Source organism: Syngnathus typhle, linkage group LG3 (assembly GCF_033458585.1).
Source record: "Syngnathus typhle isolate RoL2023-S1 ecotype Sweden linkage group LG3, RoL_Styp_1.0, whole genome shotgun sequence".
Classification (NCBI taxonomy): domain Eukaryota; kingdom Metazoa; phylum Chordata; class Actinopteri; order Syngnathiformes; family Syngnathidae; genus Syngnathus; species Syngnathus typhle.
In genome coordinates, this window is record NC_083740.1 from 6,735,453 (window position 1) to 6,754,797 (window position 19,345).

The 19,345-nt window shown below is 41.5% G+C and overlaps 1 protein-coding gene across 3 annotated transcripts in view; it reads left to right on the top strand.

Moving 5' to 3' along the window:
- The first annotated feature begins 83 nt into the window (after positions 1-83).
- Positions 84-19,345, top strand: part of apbb2b (amyloid beta (A4) precursor protein-binding, family B, member 2b) — a 34,001-nt gene continuing 14,739 nt past the window's right edge. For 2 of the 3 annotated variants that reach the window (XM_061274422.1, XM_061274423.1), the window contains exons 1-4: positions 84-230; positions 10,931-11,034; positions 12,159-12,233; positions 14,256-15,258. In XM_061274422.1, the coding sequence (XP_061130406.1) occupies positions 14,274-15,258 (985 nt within the window). In that variant the 5' untranslated portion in view covers positions 84-230; positions 10,931-11,034; positions 12,159-12,233; positions 14,256-14,273. Of the gene's footprint in view, positions 231-10,930; positions 11,035-12,158; positions 12,234-14,255; positions 15,259-18,328; positions 18,473-19,345 lie in introns of those variants that run through there. The other variant, XM_061274425.1, reaches the window with a different exon arrangement.

Below are 19,345 nucleotides of genomic sequence, written 5' to 3' on the forward strand. Positions count from 1 at the left end.
TCTTGAACTGAGGTGTCGAGATTTTTTATTGTGACCGTTTGCGGGTGGGGAGGAGCCTTGGCTGTTTTTTTGCTTCCGGAGCAGCGTCCCCTGGTTCCCTCTTACGGCCAAGAGTGGCATCTGGGTGGGCTGGAGGAAGAGAGCAAGAAGCCGAGAGGAAACGCAGGGGAGGAGAGCAGAGAGCTCCATCGAGAGAGCAGCGAGTAAGACGCAAACGCACCGGAGAGGAGGTGAGTGAGGAATTGACGCTTTAACAGCGGCTGACCGCCGTCGATCTCTTCTCTTTTGGATACGTTTTGCTCTGAAATGTATATGAAGCGAGGGGGAGTGGGATAGTCGCCACAGATGGGCCCGCTATATTGCGGACGGACGGGTCGCGGCCGAGCGTAGGGAAGCTGGAGCCTCAGAAGGGGCGTTCACGGACCCTGATCGTGGGTTTTGTCTCATTGTCAACTGTGATTGACTTTTCTTCCCCTCCTGAAAACAAGCCACTGAAGTTTTTCCTTGTATTCACGCATAGACTGTTTAAATGGATATTGGAGAAGCAAGCGTTAAAATTATATTGCACATCATCATTATCTAGCGGAATAAACGATCTATGAGTTGAAGTTCACGGTTTACAAATGACAACCCTCCATGACTTAACTCTACGTTTGTGGTCAAACGTACCTGATTCCTATGTTTATAATGTGTTTAATCATAAACTCTATGAAGACAAAAATAAACGAAGCTATGTGACTCAATCCTTTGCAAGCATGGGATTTTAGTTTGGAATCTTTTCTTGTCATGCAGGTTTTATTTACAGCCAATGGAATTCTCTTTCCAAAAATTTAAATTAAAATATTTTAATTTGAGCAACCATTTTATCTTGGTGAAATGTAAGGTGGCCATATATATATTAACCGATTGGGATTAGAAAAAATGCATAGCAACAGTAAAATGACCATCTCACGGTGCAAAAGTCATCTGCTCATATACGGGCATCCTGTGAAGTTGCATGTTGCATTTCAACACATCACATGCTTGTCATCCAGAGAGTGCACAACACCCGTCTTGTCCCATGTACGATTTCTCTAGTCAGTGCAAACGAGGTCTTTGTGAAGCAAACACATAAAAATAGGACACTCTTGACTTTGCTGGCATTGTTGTGTTGAGGCTTCAGGCGCTTGTATTGGTGCACAGTGCTGGTTGTACCGGACTTTGCCAGGAATAATTGTTCCCAGCCTATCTCCAGCAAGCTTGACCCTTGAGAGAATACATCTTATGCTTCTTTGTTTTGTCCACACCCATGGAGCCATTGATTTCCCTTTCTATGTTCTAATTGAGGGAGAGACTGTTTGCATTATTTGTAAAGTTGGTAAGGCTTCGCATCAGTCCCAAGATGAATGTGTAAAGCCTAGAGCTTTTTCTATGTGCACTTTTATCTCTATATCTAGTCAAAGGCATAAAAAAAAAACATGATTTCTTATCCTTAAAATATATCTCTACCACCAACTGTGTCATATTGTATATATAGGGATTGCCTCTCCAGTTGTCATAGACGGAGACATTGTTGACAATAACAAAAATTGCCAAAGGACACGTCTTGATTTTTTTTCTTCCTGTTCTTCCTTGGCGACATCGGTCTTGTCTTGTTTTGCATCACGCGCTCATTTATTTTCACTAAAAACTCAGAATATCTGTTTACTGTGTCATAAACAGCTCAGGCTAACATTGGATTGGTCCAAACAAGTAAATGTGTCGCTGTAGATGAAATGGTGCACTGTCATCCCTGCTGACCCCCCATCACTGCCCAGACCTGCCTGCAATGCAATGTGTGTGTGTTTGTGTTTGTCCAGTGCTATATTCCATTCTACTCCCTTGCCTTCCTTTTATTTTAATATCATAAAACACACACACACACACAAACGCATACACTCACTGGCTCTGTAACACGTCTCTGCATCAAGAGCGTCTGACTTTGGGGGGAAAAAAAAGTGCCTCAGGCATTTGCAGGCCACCTCTTTGCTTTTGTCTGATAAAAGTGCATCCGTTTAATACAACTAACAGTTTAGTGACAGACCTATATTATCTACCACTGCACCCAAAAATAGCAGTTTACTTCATGCCATCTGCCATCTTGTGAAGCCCAAAACATGAGGACATATCTTTTCCTGCAGTTTGGATGTAATTATGTTGGCAGTACTTTAAACATGTACATCTGTGTGTGCGGTTAAGCTTGTGCACAGCAATTGACGAGAGACGAGTGTTTGTGTGCGCGTGAGTGCGTGCGTGTGCATCTGTGTGTGTGTGTGAGCAATCAGATAAAGAACGTGGAGATCTGTTATCGCCGCACCGCTTCCCTTGCGAAACAATACAGCTTGTCCGCCCTTGACCAAACAAGTGTGTAGATGTGTAACACGTGCACATGATCGTGTGTGAAGGTCCCGACCGGACTGGACAGATGAATGATGAATTTAAGACAGCAGAGAATAGATTCCTTGCAGGCTGTCAGCTTGGCAGAATGACCACATTGCAGTTTGTTGGTGCAGTGTGTTTCATTGACTCTCAAAAGGCTTATTGCGTTAGCCAGGCCGCAATATATGTGTGTCTGCATTGTTGTTGCAGGGAGCAGACACCCGTGAGGTGTGTTTGAACAGAGAAGGAGCTCAGAGGCCCCCTTTCATCCTGCAGGGTGGGACACTAAATGACAGGGGGGGGGACCATTTTCTGCTTCCATCTGCCTAATGGTCTTGTCCATTCTGGCACTTTTCATCCACATGCTCCTAATCGGTGCATTTTGCCAGTTGGCTGCCTCGTTGAGTTTTTCTTAGGAGGGGTTCATTCAGACATGTCCAAGAAGGAGTCATTAAATCATTTTTTAATAACTGGTCGTTAATAATACCGCCCTTTTTTAATTAATCCAGAATGGAAATTAGCCTTTTGAATAGACTGTAGTTTCACATCCAACCAGGTCCATAAATAATGGGACATCAATAAAAAAATATTTTTGGGGATCTATTCACCAATACAATGGATTGGAAAGAAAACAAATTGTTTTAACTGCAGACTTTAATTTGAGGGTTTCCACTTGCAAATCAGGTGAATGGTGTCGAAATTACAACAGTTTGTATACAAGCCTGAGGTAATGCATAACCTTGTACGTATTTGCTTTGAAAAACAAAACCTGGTTGATTTCACGGTATGCTTTGGGCTATTATCCATCTGTGCAGCGGAGCGCCGTCCATTGAGTTCTGAAGCGTATGGCTGAATATGAGCAGATGAGATTGCCCCAAAACACTTCGGAATTCATCCTGCTGTTTTTGTCAGCAATCGCATCGTCAATAAACTCGAGGGAAGCAGTTCCACTGGCAGCTGTCCATGCCCACGCTATAAAAACTACGACCACCATGCTTCACTGATGAGATATGTTTTGGATCACGAGCAGATTCACTCCTCTCATCCCATCAACCTGGTACAAGTTTTGTATGTTGTTGCAGAACTGTGAAGGCTTTTTCTAGATGTTGTTTGGTAAAGACTTATCTGGCCTTCCTGTTTTTGAGGCTCACTAATGTAATTATCTCGTAGTCATCCTGCTATGGTCATTCTGTTGATGTATTGTTGTCTTTGACTATTTTGCTGTTGTTTTGTTAATTATTATATTTAATGCTCCTACGGCTGAAAAATGAGTTGGATTTTTATCCATCACTCCCAGTCCCAGTTCAGCTGCATAATGTTTTTCCCATACATCTTTTCTTTTGTGACCTCGCTTTCCAACCACGCCACCACGTGAAAGCTAGAAAGTGATGAAAGAATGTGTAAAGGTCTCAGGTTTGTCTCCAAATTCCCACTCTCCAACATATTGTTGGGTTTCTTCAGCAAGGTGCTCCTCCTCCTCCTCCGTCCTCGCTGTGATCTCCAAGAACATTTAAGCTGACTGGCAAATGTTCAGCTATTAATGGGCACCTCTAATGCATACAGAATCAGCAGGACTGTGGAAGTAGGCCTTGCCAAGTGATTTTCAGTACCCTGCTAATTAGAAAGCATGCAGGAGGCTATTAACTGTAAAGATTAGTGCATGGCATTTTGGCCTCAGGGCATCTTTTCTTGCTGTCGGGATGTTGTTTTGGTAAGCTCTGCATCCCTGCATTGACTGCTGGGATCGAAGCGCTTGTTTAAAAAGAAATATTGAGTTATTTGGATCACACATGGGTACATAGTAGCACCAACCTTGCAAAGTCGCCTTTTCGGTATTATTTTCACCCGATGCTACAGTGGGGTTGTCAAAACGATAGCAACGCTGGCTATGTAGTGCAATACATAACATTACAGCGGCAGTGTTATTCATCAATGCATTTGAATGCGCCCTCAGGGATGTACAATATCACTTGTGAGACCTCTGTCCAGACTCCTAAGCAGCTAATGATTAAAAGTAGCCGTTTGTTTTGAATGTGTTGAGTGCGTTTGAAAAAAAAAAAAATCCTCCACTTAGAGTTTTGAAAGCGTTTAAAAAACACACTTAGACCTACGTACACGCAGACGTTTGTATTTTTACCCTCGAGAAGGAGTCATTAAAAAAATCTCTTATTCATTTAAGACTGTTTTAAAATAAAATAGTTTCTAAATCTAAGTTGAAACAAATTTAAAAGCACATTCTTATTGGATGAATGAACACAATGTGAATGAGAAATCCTGATTGTGGTCATTTGGCTCTCTCACCACATTCGTTGTCATATCCGGCGGGCTGTGGTGGCTCAAATAAAATAGATTTCCTCTTCCAAGGAGACTCTTGCATCCGTTTGTTTGTTAGTTATTCTGATGACTCAAAATGTATTCACCAGATTGCCATGAAACTTTGTCAAGCAGCAGCAGCAGCAGCCCAGGAACCAAGCAAAAATATTTAATGTTTTGTGTGTATATATTATATATTATTTATATATATATATATATATATATATATATATATATATATATATATATATATATATATATATATATATTATATATTGTGTATGTGTATGTGTATGTGTATGTGTATGTGTATGTGTATGTGTATGTGTATGTGTATGTGTATGTGTATGTGTATGTGTATGTGTATGTGTATGTGTATGTGTATGTGTATGTGTATGTGTATGTGTATGTGTATGTGTATGTGTATGTGTATGTGTATGTGTATGTGTATGTGTATGTGTATGTGTATGTGTATGTGTATGTGTATGTGTATGTGTATGTGTTCAAGCCATCGTAGAGACTCTGTGTATTTATATATTTGGATTTAGACTTTCCACTGACAGGGCATAAATGGAAAAAGAGTCTTGAAGCATGCTTTGCTAACAACAAAAAGTAGACGGCGGTGGAAAAACGAAAAACAAGAGTTGGGGGATTGGATGATTGAAAGTGCTGAAGAGGGGGGCGGGGGGGAGGCCATTGCAGTGGTGTCTGTGGCTCCTCTGGCAACGACAGGACATTCCTTTTCTGATGAATCACCCTAGCTAGCGCTCTGATCCACTTTCTTCCCTCCTCACGTCTTGTTTTTACTGTGGTACCCATTTTTGATGGCCTCACGTATCAGGACCTGTTTCGCCTTTTGTTCACGGTTGTTTCACATTAGACACGTTTGCGGTAATGATAAAGCATTGTGGCATTTCACGTTTTCTGGTGAAATGTTGAAGCAAGGCAACATCGGGGATGCATAAATAAAGGCGAACACACACACACAGTCTCAGATGTGTGTTGTTCACAGACTTCCTTCTCCCGTCGGACATCCTGTCACATTTCAACTATATATAGGATATGACTATTCTTCACGCTGCTTCCTCCCTGGCCTGGACTTTTATTCCCATACATGTTCCCAACTGACCGTTAAGAGTTTTTTGTTTACACCCAAACTTTTACTTTTTAGACATGCTGAGTGGATGAATATGAATAACACCCCTGTTTGTCAGGTTTTTGTGGTGTGAAGAAATGAAACCGAAATCAATCATTTCAAAACTTTACCCATATTAATGTGATTTTAAAAACATATAAATCAATAACAGGAAAAGTGACTTTTTTGGGGAGAAGAAGTGTAAAATAAATAACTAAATTAGATGTTGATGTAAATCTGGCAAAGTACACAATCGTACTTGGAGAGTTATTTATTGAATTTGTAGCTGCAGCAAGGATTTAACATGACAGAGCTGGAGCGCCTTTGCTACTGCAGAATGTTTAGTTTGGTGTCAATATGTTTTTCCTCAGCTCCTTTGACTCCTCCTGCGGAAAGAGAGGTTGGATAAAACAGGGGAGGGTTTACTGCATACGCAAACCCCTTCTCCTTTGCTCCCATAGTTCGAAAATACAGGAAGAGTGTATCACTCGGTTGAGTGTCTGGGAATGTGTTCCTTTAAGCCACCTCATTTGGGATTGAAGGACTTGTCAGCGTCTCAACAACTTCCTGTGTTACAATCGGGGAAGGGTTGAGACTGCCATGCAATCCACAGTAACACATCATCATGCGTTGATATGCCCTTGCACTCGCTCACAGTTAAATGTTCACAAATGGTCAGCCTCACCGCTAATTCCCGGGCACGTATGTTAAATAATTATGTTCATGCCCCACAGTCATGCAAAAAGAAAAAAAGGCATGCCTCAGATTCTTTGGCACGCCCTGAAAATTCCTGCTTTTCTTTTTCTTTGTGGTCATTTTCTTGCCAGTCTTCCCACCCATCGCAAAACCACACCAATGTAAGTGTAATGTATACACTGCACACGCAATGGTACATTCGTGCAAAGAAAGTTCTCGAGTGTTACTTTGAAGGTTGATTTTTAAAAGTTATTTTTGTTTTTCCTTCACACTCGTTACACCACAATGAGTAGCCAAGGCAGTGTGCATGTTTGGTGTTGTAGTTAGACAAAATTGCTTGTTTAGGTTTTAGTCTCAATCATTGAGTGCCATTTTGCCTCTTGTTATTTCCTGTGATTGAAATGACAAGGAGAAAGACATACGCACGCATTTGTTTGTAGGCCCTTTGTTGTATTCAGGACTTCGGAAACTTTTTTTTTTTGTTGTTGTAAAAAACTTAATAATTGTTCCCAAGATGTCCGGTTTCTTTGATATGTGAGATTCCATTGACTGTGCTTGATGAAGAATGTTATGACCTATCTAAAACAATGTTTTCATCATAGCTTTATTTCTTCCTCTTGTAGAGGATGCGGCTTCCATCTAAATGTAGACGACCCAGCCTTCGCTTTAGCCAGTGAATACAAAGCCAAGAGTGATCTGGGAAGGTTGCCTGCTGTTGTGTAACTACCTTTACACGTTAACATCCTAACTCAGTGCTTCTCAAATAGTGGGGCGCGCGGTGCTATTCCTGGGGGGGCGCGTGTGACCCTGGGGAACAGGCTTTTTTTTTGGCAGTACTAGAATAAAGTGTAATTGCGCGTTTACTACAGCAGGGGGCAGTGGCGCTCTCATTGTTACTTCTGTCACGTTTGCGACAGTGCAACATTTTACGGCTTACAAGACAAGTTAGGATAGTCACGGTGGGGAGGGGGGCGCGAATAGTTTTCTTCTTGCTAGGGGGGGGCGTAACAGAAAATAATTGAGAAGCACTGTCCTAACTCAAATGGTGGAACACCCCCCCCCCCCACGGTTGCATTTTTGTCAGCTGCATGCCTTGCCTGCACATAGAAATTTGTCACCGTGGCCGTTTATTTCCTGGCCAGCTTCCTGCACAGTTTTGCTTTCTTGTCCATCTTTTCGGGAGCAGATGGGCTTCGTCACGAGTTGGGGGTGGGGGGTGGTGGGTTCAGTTAGGGAGAAGACTGGCAGCAGAGAAGCTGTAAATTAGAGTTGTAGAACGAAATGGGTGGTTTTATGAGAGTTTACAGACCTTCGCTTTTAATGAGAAAGGAAAGCAATTCTCTTGTAGACAAAGGCAAACGTTTATAGTCTGTTGGGATTCAGCGGGAGAACTGGAATGACGAGAAACCTTGAGAGGGAAGGGCAGGAAGGAAGGATGGACGAGAGGCCGAGCAAACTGCTGGCAGGAATCCACACGTGCTTTGGAGCTAAAAGCTCAGTCGACCGTCTTGTAAACGTCGGTGGCTACATTCTGCACACATGTGAAGTGAGACTGAAAGGGGGGGGTTCATGTAGCAGCTGTTCCCTGTGCATTCATGTGCGAGCTGACCCCCCCCCATCTTACCAGCGACATTTGCACAAACATTAGCAAACACTTGCAGGCTTGGCGAAGAGGTCAGAAGTCAGTTTTTGCTGTGACACAACCTGGATCTGATTACCTCCCCTCCCCCTTGTGGCTGTCTGAGCTTTTGCAAGTGGGTGCACATGTGTGCGTGTGTGTGTGTGATTACGCGTCACCTTCACATTTGCAACGCTTGTTTGTGTTTGAGTGCCAGTGGCTCTCTGCCCAAAGCGGCGCCCTGTAATTACACCAAGACCCCCTTATCCACAGCCGAAGGGGACTCCAAGCTACATTTGCAGTGCATAAACGCTGTTCTGCTGATGCACTATGGTCACTCCACCCCGCTTGTGGAAACTTCCTTCTGGATTTTTTTTTCGTTCTGGTCTGGTTCTAAAAGCTGCAATATAGCGAAATCTGTAAGTGTTTAGTTGGTTTCACTTCACCTCCCACTAATCTGGATTTGGATCTTCACCACAAAGTGCAAACTTTTACCCTAAATTTAAAGTGTTTACTTTCATTGGGTGTACTTGAGTGTCTTTTATGCTTAGCAGCAAAGCCGCCAATTAGTCACATAAAGATATGGGTTTGTTTGCAAGGACGCATTGTACATTAAAGTGGAGCTTTTTAAACTTGAAAACGGCTTGCTGAGGATACTGGCATGCGTCCTAAGTCATTCCATCACTTTCAGAATATAATAAGTCGCACTGACTAAAAGCATTTCACTGATCTTTGACAAGTCGAAGCTAAGTCAGAGGTTTCTAACGATGGGTGGGTAGTACAACACAAGTGCGCTTCCACAAGCCAAGTAGATGTTTGTTGATTGTTATAGTGTTAACAAATTACAGAACCTAAAAACCAACATATTTTCATTCAAATTTTGGTGAAAATTGGTCTTAGGGAGTGAAACTGAAAATATATTTAAATGTTGGTAGTGCTCACCACATCCAGCAGAAGGTGGAAAAAAAAGTGCTTAATACAAATTACTGGAACCATTTTTCAATCAAACACTTGTCAAAACTATTCAACCTTAACAGAGGTCTGTGATTGATCGGTGACTTTCCAGTTTTTCTTTTGAGACTAAAGGATTAGTTAATCCAGATTTAGTTTAAGTGCTCCAAGCCTCACTGTTGAATTATGTTTATGTAAGTCTGCCAAGTTTGCACTGTTTTGCTTCCCTCCTTTTAGACTCCCGCTACAGGAAGCTCATGGCTGCCTCCGGTCATGTTTATTTGTATAAAGGGTTGGAGTGTCACATCAGAGCAGTAACCTCAGGTCAAAAGCAATGTATGCTGCTGGCAAATGTTTATTGTCATGTAGACGTCGCTATAAAACATTACTGTATCTTCTCACACACTTATGGTATGCAGACTTGTTGCAGCAGGATTCAAGGGACCACACGTGCCTTGTAATTTCAGTCCTAGAATGCAACTTTGTTTTTTGGATGCCAATATTTCCATGATGATTCCCTTGTGCGTTACAATAGTTGGCTAGCGCAAGGTACAGCTGTGCACTTTAATGAGATCCAGTTCTAACAGTGACGGTTCTCGTCAAAGCCATGAAGGGCAGATGGACCGGATGTACCTAATGTTTTTTGCGATTTGAATTTAGAGTGTTAGAAAAAGTAAAAGCTGAGCATTATGTTGTATTATTGTGTTGACGGTTATTTTGCACCGGGTTAAACACTGAGGGATAAAAAACAGATCTTCCTCATCTGTTTTTCTCTCGGTAGAAAGTGGTGACGGTATTTGGCTCACCCACACTTCAATTTATGCTCAAATGGTCTTGAATATTATTGAGAGGCAAGAATTCAGTGACATAGTAGTAAGCTCAGTTCAGTTGTTTGTATGTAAAAAAATGTTACGTAACCCTCGAAATTCGTCATCCAGTCTCTGTATCTCTGTTTTAAGGCCACATCTGGGCAATTTGAAACTGCTCCATTGGAATTTGTGGCTGGGAAGCGCTTTCAGCCTGTGGCTTGATGTGAAAAACAAAGCAAAAGTTGATTCCATGACACTCTATTATACTGGAATGATATGCAACCAAATAATTTTTTTCAGATTTTATTTCCCCTCATCCTTAAGTCATTTGATATCATAAAAACTGAACTGAACTTTGCGTTGGAGATTTTTTTAAAAGCGCAAAGAAGAATATGATGTCATAATATTGTCTGAGTCCTCATGCTGTAAATCTGCTTTTTTTGTGTGTGTGAAAGAAATAAACATTTGTAAATTTCTATTTGCTGCAATACCACATAACTTTTAGATGTGGTCAAAGATCTAAATGTTACCTTTCTGCTCAATTATTCTCTTTTGGCGTCCATTACTTTTTATAACAACCATCGGGGAGATTTTTACAGTCCAACCAAACAGTAGGTTGGTGTTGTTGGAAATGTGTGGAAGTATAGTCTGCACTGTTGATTGTTAGGAAGCATTGCGTTGGAGAGGTGGCGGTGGGAGGGGGCCAGTTCACAATCCTCCTGTGACATCAAGTTTACGAGAGTTCCAGTCAGTGAAGGCTCTGCAGCAAGCAAAGGCAAACTGAGCTTTACACATAAACGAACCTTGTTTTCTTTTCGCGCATCCGCACGCAAACGCACACATATTAATGTTTGATTGCGGTTGTGAATAATTAATGTATCTTTATTTGTCCCTCCGGTGTCCTGCGGACCTCTCTCTGTCTTTCTCTCTCTCTCTCCTTTTCAGTCACCTCCCTCCTCCCTCTTTCTCGCCTGCTCATAAATCCCGTTTTTATGTTTGTCCCTCCCTCAGGACGCTGCTGCCTCGCTTAGGCCATCGTGATTGGATCAAGAGCGAAACGCAGACTACCGGAATGGACACGCTCCATCTATATTTCGCATAATGCTCGACCACTGGTAAGTACAGAAACTTTTGGAATGTTTTCAACATACAGTAGAAGCATTTACTTGGGAAGCACCAGTCAGTGGAAAAAAACTAAATATGAAGCATACCGCAACAATCAACCCAATCAATTGCGTGCTAAAATTTGAATAATAATACACAAATGTATTTATTTTCAGTCACTGTAGTGTAATAAGATAATCGCACGGCACTTCATTCTCTTCCAAGAATTAATAAAATATTGCATCTAATAATAGTTACATATTGGACAGGCAGTCACTGCTCAAAGAATTGCGAACCCTGATTTATCTTTTTTCTAAATATAGCTTTTTATGATTTCCCCCAAGGAACATTTTAATTCATGCCTAAGAAATACACATGCAATACATGTACAAATTGTAGGGAAAGGGTGGTGGGTGGTGTCGTTAGCATCTAGGGGCTTTGGCGGGGCTTCAGGAAGCTTTTGCAATCCAACCATGACTTGGTATGTAAGTGTGTGTGTGGTCCAGGTGTGTCTGCATGTGTTGTGATTTAGATTTATTAAAACCAATTTTGTGGTCCTCAAGTCATACCTCCATTCTTAACTAATGTATTTTCAATAGAAACTAATGATAACAAATTAACTAATCTCACTCAACATGCCTACAAATGCACATTTACAGATATTGATTTGTATTTACCACAGTGGCTTCAATAACCATTACACCACACAGTGGGTGGAATGTCCTTAGAGAAAAAGATTATTTCTGTTTATTTAAAAAAAACAAAAAAAAACGCTTTATTTTGTAACATAGTGAATCATCTGCGTATCGGCCTCCACCTTCATCATGTAATACAATGCACGGATTGGCTTTATTGTGCATGGCAGGGAGAAACTTTGCATTCTGTCATGCATCAGAAATTGTTGTGCGCAATATGCAGAACAACGATGCAAAGAAGTCACCTTGGATTGATTGCTACTTCACCCTCTACATTTTTTAAAAGCGGTATTAAAAAGCTGCTGTGCCTCCTCCATAGAAACCAGCTGTCGTCGTGGTTTCGCACAGATGAATTTGGTCTCGGAGGGATCCCTGAGACTTAAAAAGATTCCTCACATTCTTCTGCTGATCATTTTTGCTTTTTTTCCCCCCCTCGGCAGTGTTCAGATGTGCAACTGTGTGTGCTGAACCCTGAACCGTGACCAGCGCATGCTCTATGACTGACCTCCTGTCAGGTACACAAGACAGACACACATGCGTGCACACACACACACACACACACACACACAGATGTACACATGCTTTCACACATGCTGTGTTTGTGTTAGGGATTTACATCAAATGAAAACCTCCAGGCTCGCACACACACTGCTGAGCGGTTAAGTATACAGATAACGTTTCACCTCTAGGCAGTAGGGGAAAGTACATCAACAGTTAATGATGCAAAAAGAGTCAATGATTTGAGAAGAAAAAACAACGACTTTAATTTCTCACATTGGACAGCTGAGGATTTGGGTTTGGCGCCATTTAATCTTGGGCAAATAAAACGTTTGACTGCAGTGCTGGCCGACACCTAATAAGAAATGTTGATTTTGCAGTTGCTCTAATTACTCCTGACACTTATTGAATGTTACATACTCATTTTCTTTCCATGCACATTAGACATTCTGTTTTTTTAACTTGATTTAGATTCAGAAGAACTGCAAAAGATTTTGACGTTTTGACAGCACAGATGCAAACATGAATAAAACACGAGAAGACACCATTGTATGTGTTGTCAGGAAAAGTATAACTATTGAAAGTGCATATACAAATATAAATATTGAAAGTCAGAGGTGTCAAATCCAGGTCCATGAAGTAGAAACCCTGCCACAGTTTGGCTTTAGCCACAGTTTGGCTATAGAATAGAATAGAATAGAATTCTTTTATTGTCATTGTACAGCAGGTACACAACGAAATACAACGCTTTAGCCACAGTTTGGCTTTAGCTTTTACCTTTAGGTGCTTCTAATCAACCCGGCCGTCATGTGAACGAGCTAGCTCATTTAATTGTTGGTTGACAAGTAGCCCCTGTGGCTATAGCCAAACCGCGATTGGGTTTCTTTGACACGTGTGTTGATAGTAAACAGTTTATATTTATTACTTTCCTTTAATAGTCTAATGCATTAGATTTGAAAGTAATTGGTCTTGGAACTTTTTTAACACACCTCATCTGTAATGTGGTGCACTGTCTGCATTCTTTCTACCAAAAACATGCTTTATTTATGTAACGGTGTCACCTTTGTTGTGCATTACCCCCAACACTGCTTATTTTGTTGCAGAGTTTCGACTATTTATGGGTTTTAAAACACCAGACTGGTGCACATTACTCGTCCCAGCAGGTTTACGAACTTGGCGACCCCTTAAATTTGATCGGCAACACAGAGTGCAAGGGATTTCTACACTATTCCCCTGCAGTATCCGGTGAATTTATTACCTCTGCCAAGGAGGTTACGTTTCCATTGAGTTTATTTATTAGTTAAGGCACAACTTCCTGCCTAGAGTTTTTGATCCAATACATCAACATGGATTGCATTAATGAATAGGTAATCTTCTAGTCACAAGATGACGTTTATACTTTGAGAAGTAGTTTGGATGAAAACGGGAGGGTTTTACACACACACACACACACACACGCACACGAGTAATGAATGTTTTTCCTCCGTTTTTTATACTCCTCATAATCCCTGGGGATAAGTTAACACAACTCACACTTTGTCTGATGTGTATTTGTGTTGCATATCTCGCAGGGAAACCAGATTACACAAATATACACACTTTCCTCTATCTGAGATGAGACGTTTTGAAGCTGACGTTAACATTGAGCATCTGGGGAAGGCAAAAGTTGAAGAAGTTTTCCCACCGCTGCTTAATGACCTTTGTCCTTTGTCAGGAAAATATACACATGAAAACTCGTGGGGAAAAATAAAATACCCAGAATGAAAATTACAGGTGCACATAAAAATCATAATTAAGTCTTTGGGACGGACTCGTTTGTTATTTTTTTTTGTCCTGTACTTCATGTATGTTTATAGTTAAATGGGGGGAAATCTCCATTCAGGTTAAAGACAACAAACCTAAAAAAATGTAGTGCAAAGTATCATTTCAATACGGTTATATTAAATCGATTAGTACTCAATTAATTGCTCCACCTCTATTTTCAGTCTTGGCGGAGGTTTCTTCTACTGCATTCACGTTTGGGGTCCTTTCTCTTTCAGCGGCTCTAACTGACTGCCATGATGATGTCAGTAGACGTGACCAATCGCAATGGCCCCTCCGCCAAGCCTCCAACTTCCCTCAGTTTACGCTCCTCTCACAATCAGCTCCTCAGCAGTGACGTCATTAACCAGGGCTCTTCTACTCCACCCAAGTGTCGCAAAAAATACGCGCTCACAAACATCCAGACTGCCATGGGCCTTGGGGAGGCGGTGCCACCTTCATCATCACCCTCTTCATCATCACCTTCACAACTGTTGACCCCCAACAATCCCAAACTGGCCAAGAACGGTGTCAACCAGCTTCGTAAAGCTGGTCAGGATCACAATAAAAATACTACAGACCTCAATGTTACCGACCTTGATGGTAATCCGGAAATCATAAATGAAGAGCTGAGCGTTAACACTCCAGAGGTGTCTGAAGGTCACATGGGGGATGTTGTCGAGCTTCACCCAAACGGTAACGCTGACCCCGAGTCGGACCGAAGTTCAGAATCAGAGAGCGGCTGCAACGTCAACAAGGACGCTGATCTCCAACTCAATGGCAACTCTGGAGATATTGTTTATGACTTGAACATTGAGGCGGAGCAAAGCGATGACATCAGCGTCCTGTCTGAGAAGGAGTTGAAGTCCCTGATGAAGGCTGAGGACCATGACGCGGCGGAGGAGCATGAAGACGATGAGAAGAAACCATTATTGTTGATCAAAAGCGAGTCTCCAGTGAATACATCATCCAATTTGGAGATCATCTCAGACCTCCTATCTAAGGACTCCCCTGTGCCCCCACCACCTTTCCCACCCAGACGAGCCAGCCCAGAGGACACACCCTTACTCTCGGTGGCCTCCTGCTCCTCCTCTTCCTCGTCCTCTCCAGAGACTAAGAAAGACAGAAAGACCGGTGCAAAGACGGACTGCGCTCTGAACCGTATCCAGAACATGAACCCCAGCGATGAAGAGTTGAGTTGGACCACTCTGTCCCAGGAGAGCAACTCCCCCGAGGAGACAGGTACATGATGTAGATTTCTATTTTTGTAGGTTTGTTTTGGTTTAACTATCCCTTGTGCCCGTCATCCGTTTATGGTGACTTTATTTGTGCACATATTCCCAACTTGGGACATTGCTGGAAGAGAATAACAAACACTCCAGTCTGCAGTAAATCCCCCACAATCCTTCTGGGACAGCAAGTTCATCCATAGCCTCATGGGTGGTTAAACATTTAGACTGTTTCAATCTGTCTCCCTGTGTTTGTGTGTCTTCATACAGACCAGTCGAGAGCTTAATCTCTTGTTTATTTTTTTCTCAATTGCCACATACTTTTTGTTTTATATTCCATATTTCAAATTTTATAATCCTCATATCTTAATTAATGTAATTGCTTTACCTGTTTTGTCCTTTGGGTCACAGGTGAGCTATCCCAGTTGACTTAAGGCAAGAAGGCTTGGACTTCAGTAAATGACATATCTTAATCCGTAACATCTAATTATACATCTACTTTAAAAAAAAAAAAAAAACTTGCTGAGGCCCAAGTTCCAGTGTAGCAATTTAGCTTTATGTGCAAAAGTTTTATCTCCCTGCAAGAATTAATTTCAAACCTGCAATATCATTAGACTTCTTTTGTCAGCTCACTTTAATTTCTTTAAACTTTCAATCATTTATAGTTCTTGGTATTGGCAGCAAAGTCTTCCTGATTGAAGATGACAGCAGTAACTCAAGTCAATGGTCAGATTATTGGCCAAATGTTCCTTGTCAACTCCAGGAGGGTGTGATTTATTTCTTTTCTGTTCCTTTAAGAGAACCAAGCACTTTTGACATTGAACTCTTAACAACTTTTAGTTGCTGATTAAGGAGGCTTGATATAATTTGGGTCAGATTAATAGCTACTGATAATCATCTTTACCTGACTTTTAATTGGTAACTTCACCTTGCTAGAGAAATAATTAGATCATTTTTTTCATTGTTTTTAATCAACTGGGAGCATTTTTAATTTTCAACAAAAGCCTCATAAGTTTTTAATCGCTTACAGGACATTCCCTCATTTTCAAAATGGCTTTTGCACACATTCAAGCACAGCTCGTACGTGAGGGGGCGTACTCCCTGAACTGGTCACCAGTCAATCGCACTTCTTCACTGTTCTGCTTAGTCTGCTCTCAGCTAAATAATAGTGCACTCCATTTTGCTTTCCAGTTGTCCCCATTCAAGTCCGCATTATTCATTCATAATGATCAATTTAACGGCTAACTGATTATGAAGGCCATCCCTAGTGCCCTTTTAATCTATGAAATCAATGAGGACGACTGTCATTGAAAATTTTGACTCATTTGTGTTAGCCGCTTAATGCTTTATTGCTTCTCTCTTGCAACGGTCCGTTCACTTTTGTTCGTCAGCGTTGTGTGAAAATCTTGCCGTTCATGTCAGTTGGGCTTTTAAAAGCCTTTTATTGTTGTCGATCTCCTTCATCTACTTCGGAGTGGCTTGTGACATGAGTGCGGCAGTGCACCAAGCTTTCAGCCTTTCTGAGTTATGAGGCCAACGAGCTATTTAATTTCTCCCAGAATACCTCTTATCTTACCCTCTGGTGCATTGGTGAGTCTTTTTCATCCAAGTGAATCAGAAAGATTTTGTGGTGCTGAGTAATAGCAAAATAACAGAATCATATTTGCTATATTGTGTATCAGTTTAAAAAAAAAATAGTGACTTTTCCTAATAAGTGATTAATTTGTATATTAACATAAAAACCCTGCGGTCAAAATAACAGAGTTGTTAATAACACTGCAAAAAATATATGTTTTAAAATATAGTATATAAAATAGTTCTTCAGATTATACATTAGTAGGAAGCTGTAATGTTTTGTCTTTTAAGCTGTGATAACTTTTGTTCCTACATGGTTTAAGTCTGTTCATAGAAATTTGATTAGTGCCAACAGTTAACACGTGAACAAAATCCAAGTTACAGTAAGTCGTGCCCACAATTTATGCAAAGGCTCTTTGCGGCGAGGGATAAGTTAGATCTAGTAGCTTAGACGGCCAAGTGCATGACTGGTACAACCGTTTCCTGCATTTATCTTCAATTGTGTAAACTGTAATTTGTTTAAAAGCAAATTCAATTTCCAAAGTCTTTAAAAATGACCACCAAAAGCTAAATTAACTTGACAACTAAAAGATCCGGAAAATTGAACTGAGTGATTAAAAAGGAATATATTTTCCCCTCTGTTTGTTTCTTATGCAATTCTCAAAGTTAAACTGAATCATATTGGACAGAACTGTAAATCCTGCCCCTCGTGACTCGGAAACATCTGCAAATTTAATATGTTGCAAGTATATTTAACATCAACTCAGTCTTGTTGCTGCAACAAACTGAATTACTTTCTACATTGCGTTTTTCTCCAATGACTCAAGAGATCAATATGAATAGTATTGATGGAATGGAAAGCAATGGGGAGACAGTTTTGCAAATTCATCATCCTCTGGATTCTGGTTTTTTTTTTTAATAAATATCTTTCTCAAATTTATGGACACTAATTTCACAGTTGTCAATACTTCCCATGTGCCTGTCTCCAAAGCTGACAGAGCAGTGTTGTTTTCCCAGGTGTGTGTCAGATTCCTCTCGGGATGTTGCGGTTTCCAGGGCCTGTATGACAGCGCTTTCGCGCGAGGGAGCCAAAACACACAAGCACGCAAGCACAAACATGCACGCGCACAATGGTGCGTGCTTTAACAAGAGGTCTGAAAACAATCTGCAGCACTCCCCCAAAAATTCAAGTACAATATTCCGTCTATTTCTGTAAACCACGATTGCTTAAACCGACAGATTTTAATGACCATCAACCTGAGCATGAAAGATGACCTGAGGGCAACTGTGTGAGGTGAAGACTTTTGCAATCAACATTTCATGAGGATGAGTAAAACGGACGTCTGAGTGTAGTTCAGCCCGTTAGCATGTGCACGCAGGACAAAAACCGAAACATAGCTCCATCTTTTGCCGTCTCTCTTGTTGGCATCTCTCCCCCTTTTGTCGTTTCCTCCCTCCCTCGCCTCTCCAGTTCTCATCACCCCCCCTCTCTTGCATTGCGCCCCCCCTCGCCGTCTTCGCTCTTCTCTGTCTGGGGTTGTGTGTGTTTGGCAACAGCTCTGGGTTTTCATGCCGTACAAGGCAGCTGGCAAACTACAGTATGATGCTGGGGAAAGACTACATGCTCGCCATTGTCATTGTTAATTACGAGGGTAGGTGTTTCTCTCGCTCTCTCTGTGACTGTGGTAGTTTAAAACGGGCATGTGTGTATGAGTGAGTGAGTGAATGTTATTCCAAGTTTTATTACCTCGACAATTTTTTAAATGTCTATCATCATTAGTGTGCATGCTCTTGATCTAAGTTTGTGTGTTTGCATTAATCAAACATAACGTGTGTGTGTGTGTCTGTATATACACTGTATAATTTTTCAGTTTTGCGCCACGATCACTCCCCTCCCCCGTGCGCTCAACTCGCCACAGAGCTGGCTGCATGCTAACTAGCTCATGTGGCTAAATAGAAATGATCACACAATTGCATGAGCAACTCAGGTGCACGCTGACAGTTAGTCCTCACTGGCGTCACGCTAAGACTTCTGAATCCGACCTACATGGAGGGATGCTGCCCGAGGGTGACTGTGCAAACTTTGAATCACGACGCAGCCTTCAAGCCAATGCTGCTGGAGCGTTCTGTCTCTGACATTCTCTCTTCGTCCCTCTCTCTCTCTCTCTCTCTCTCCTGAGTGTTTATGTGCCTAATCCACATCCACTTGTCGTCTCATCTCACACCAAAACGCTCTCTGCAGATACTTGTAGTTTGATGCTCTGACCTATTTTTGGCTTTAGATAGACTGCCGCCAGAAGCTACTACTTTCCTCAGGCCACTTTTCATGGACCACAATCACCACAAGCCTCTTTTGTTAGAGGACGAAAAGTCAAGAACCATATTTTTCTGGCTGCAATTGATGTCCGATAATCAAACGTCTCTCTGAGCACCCTTAGTTTCCATTAGGCCCGTGCTTGCAAGAGCATTACGCCAGACTTTGAGAGGACCTTGATGTAGAACTTATGGCGAGACAGTGAGGAGTG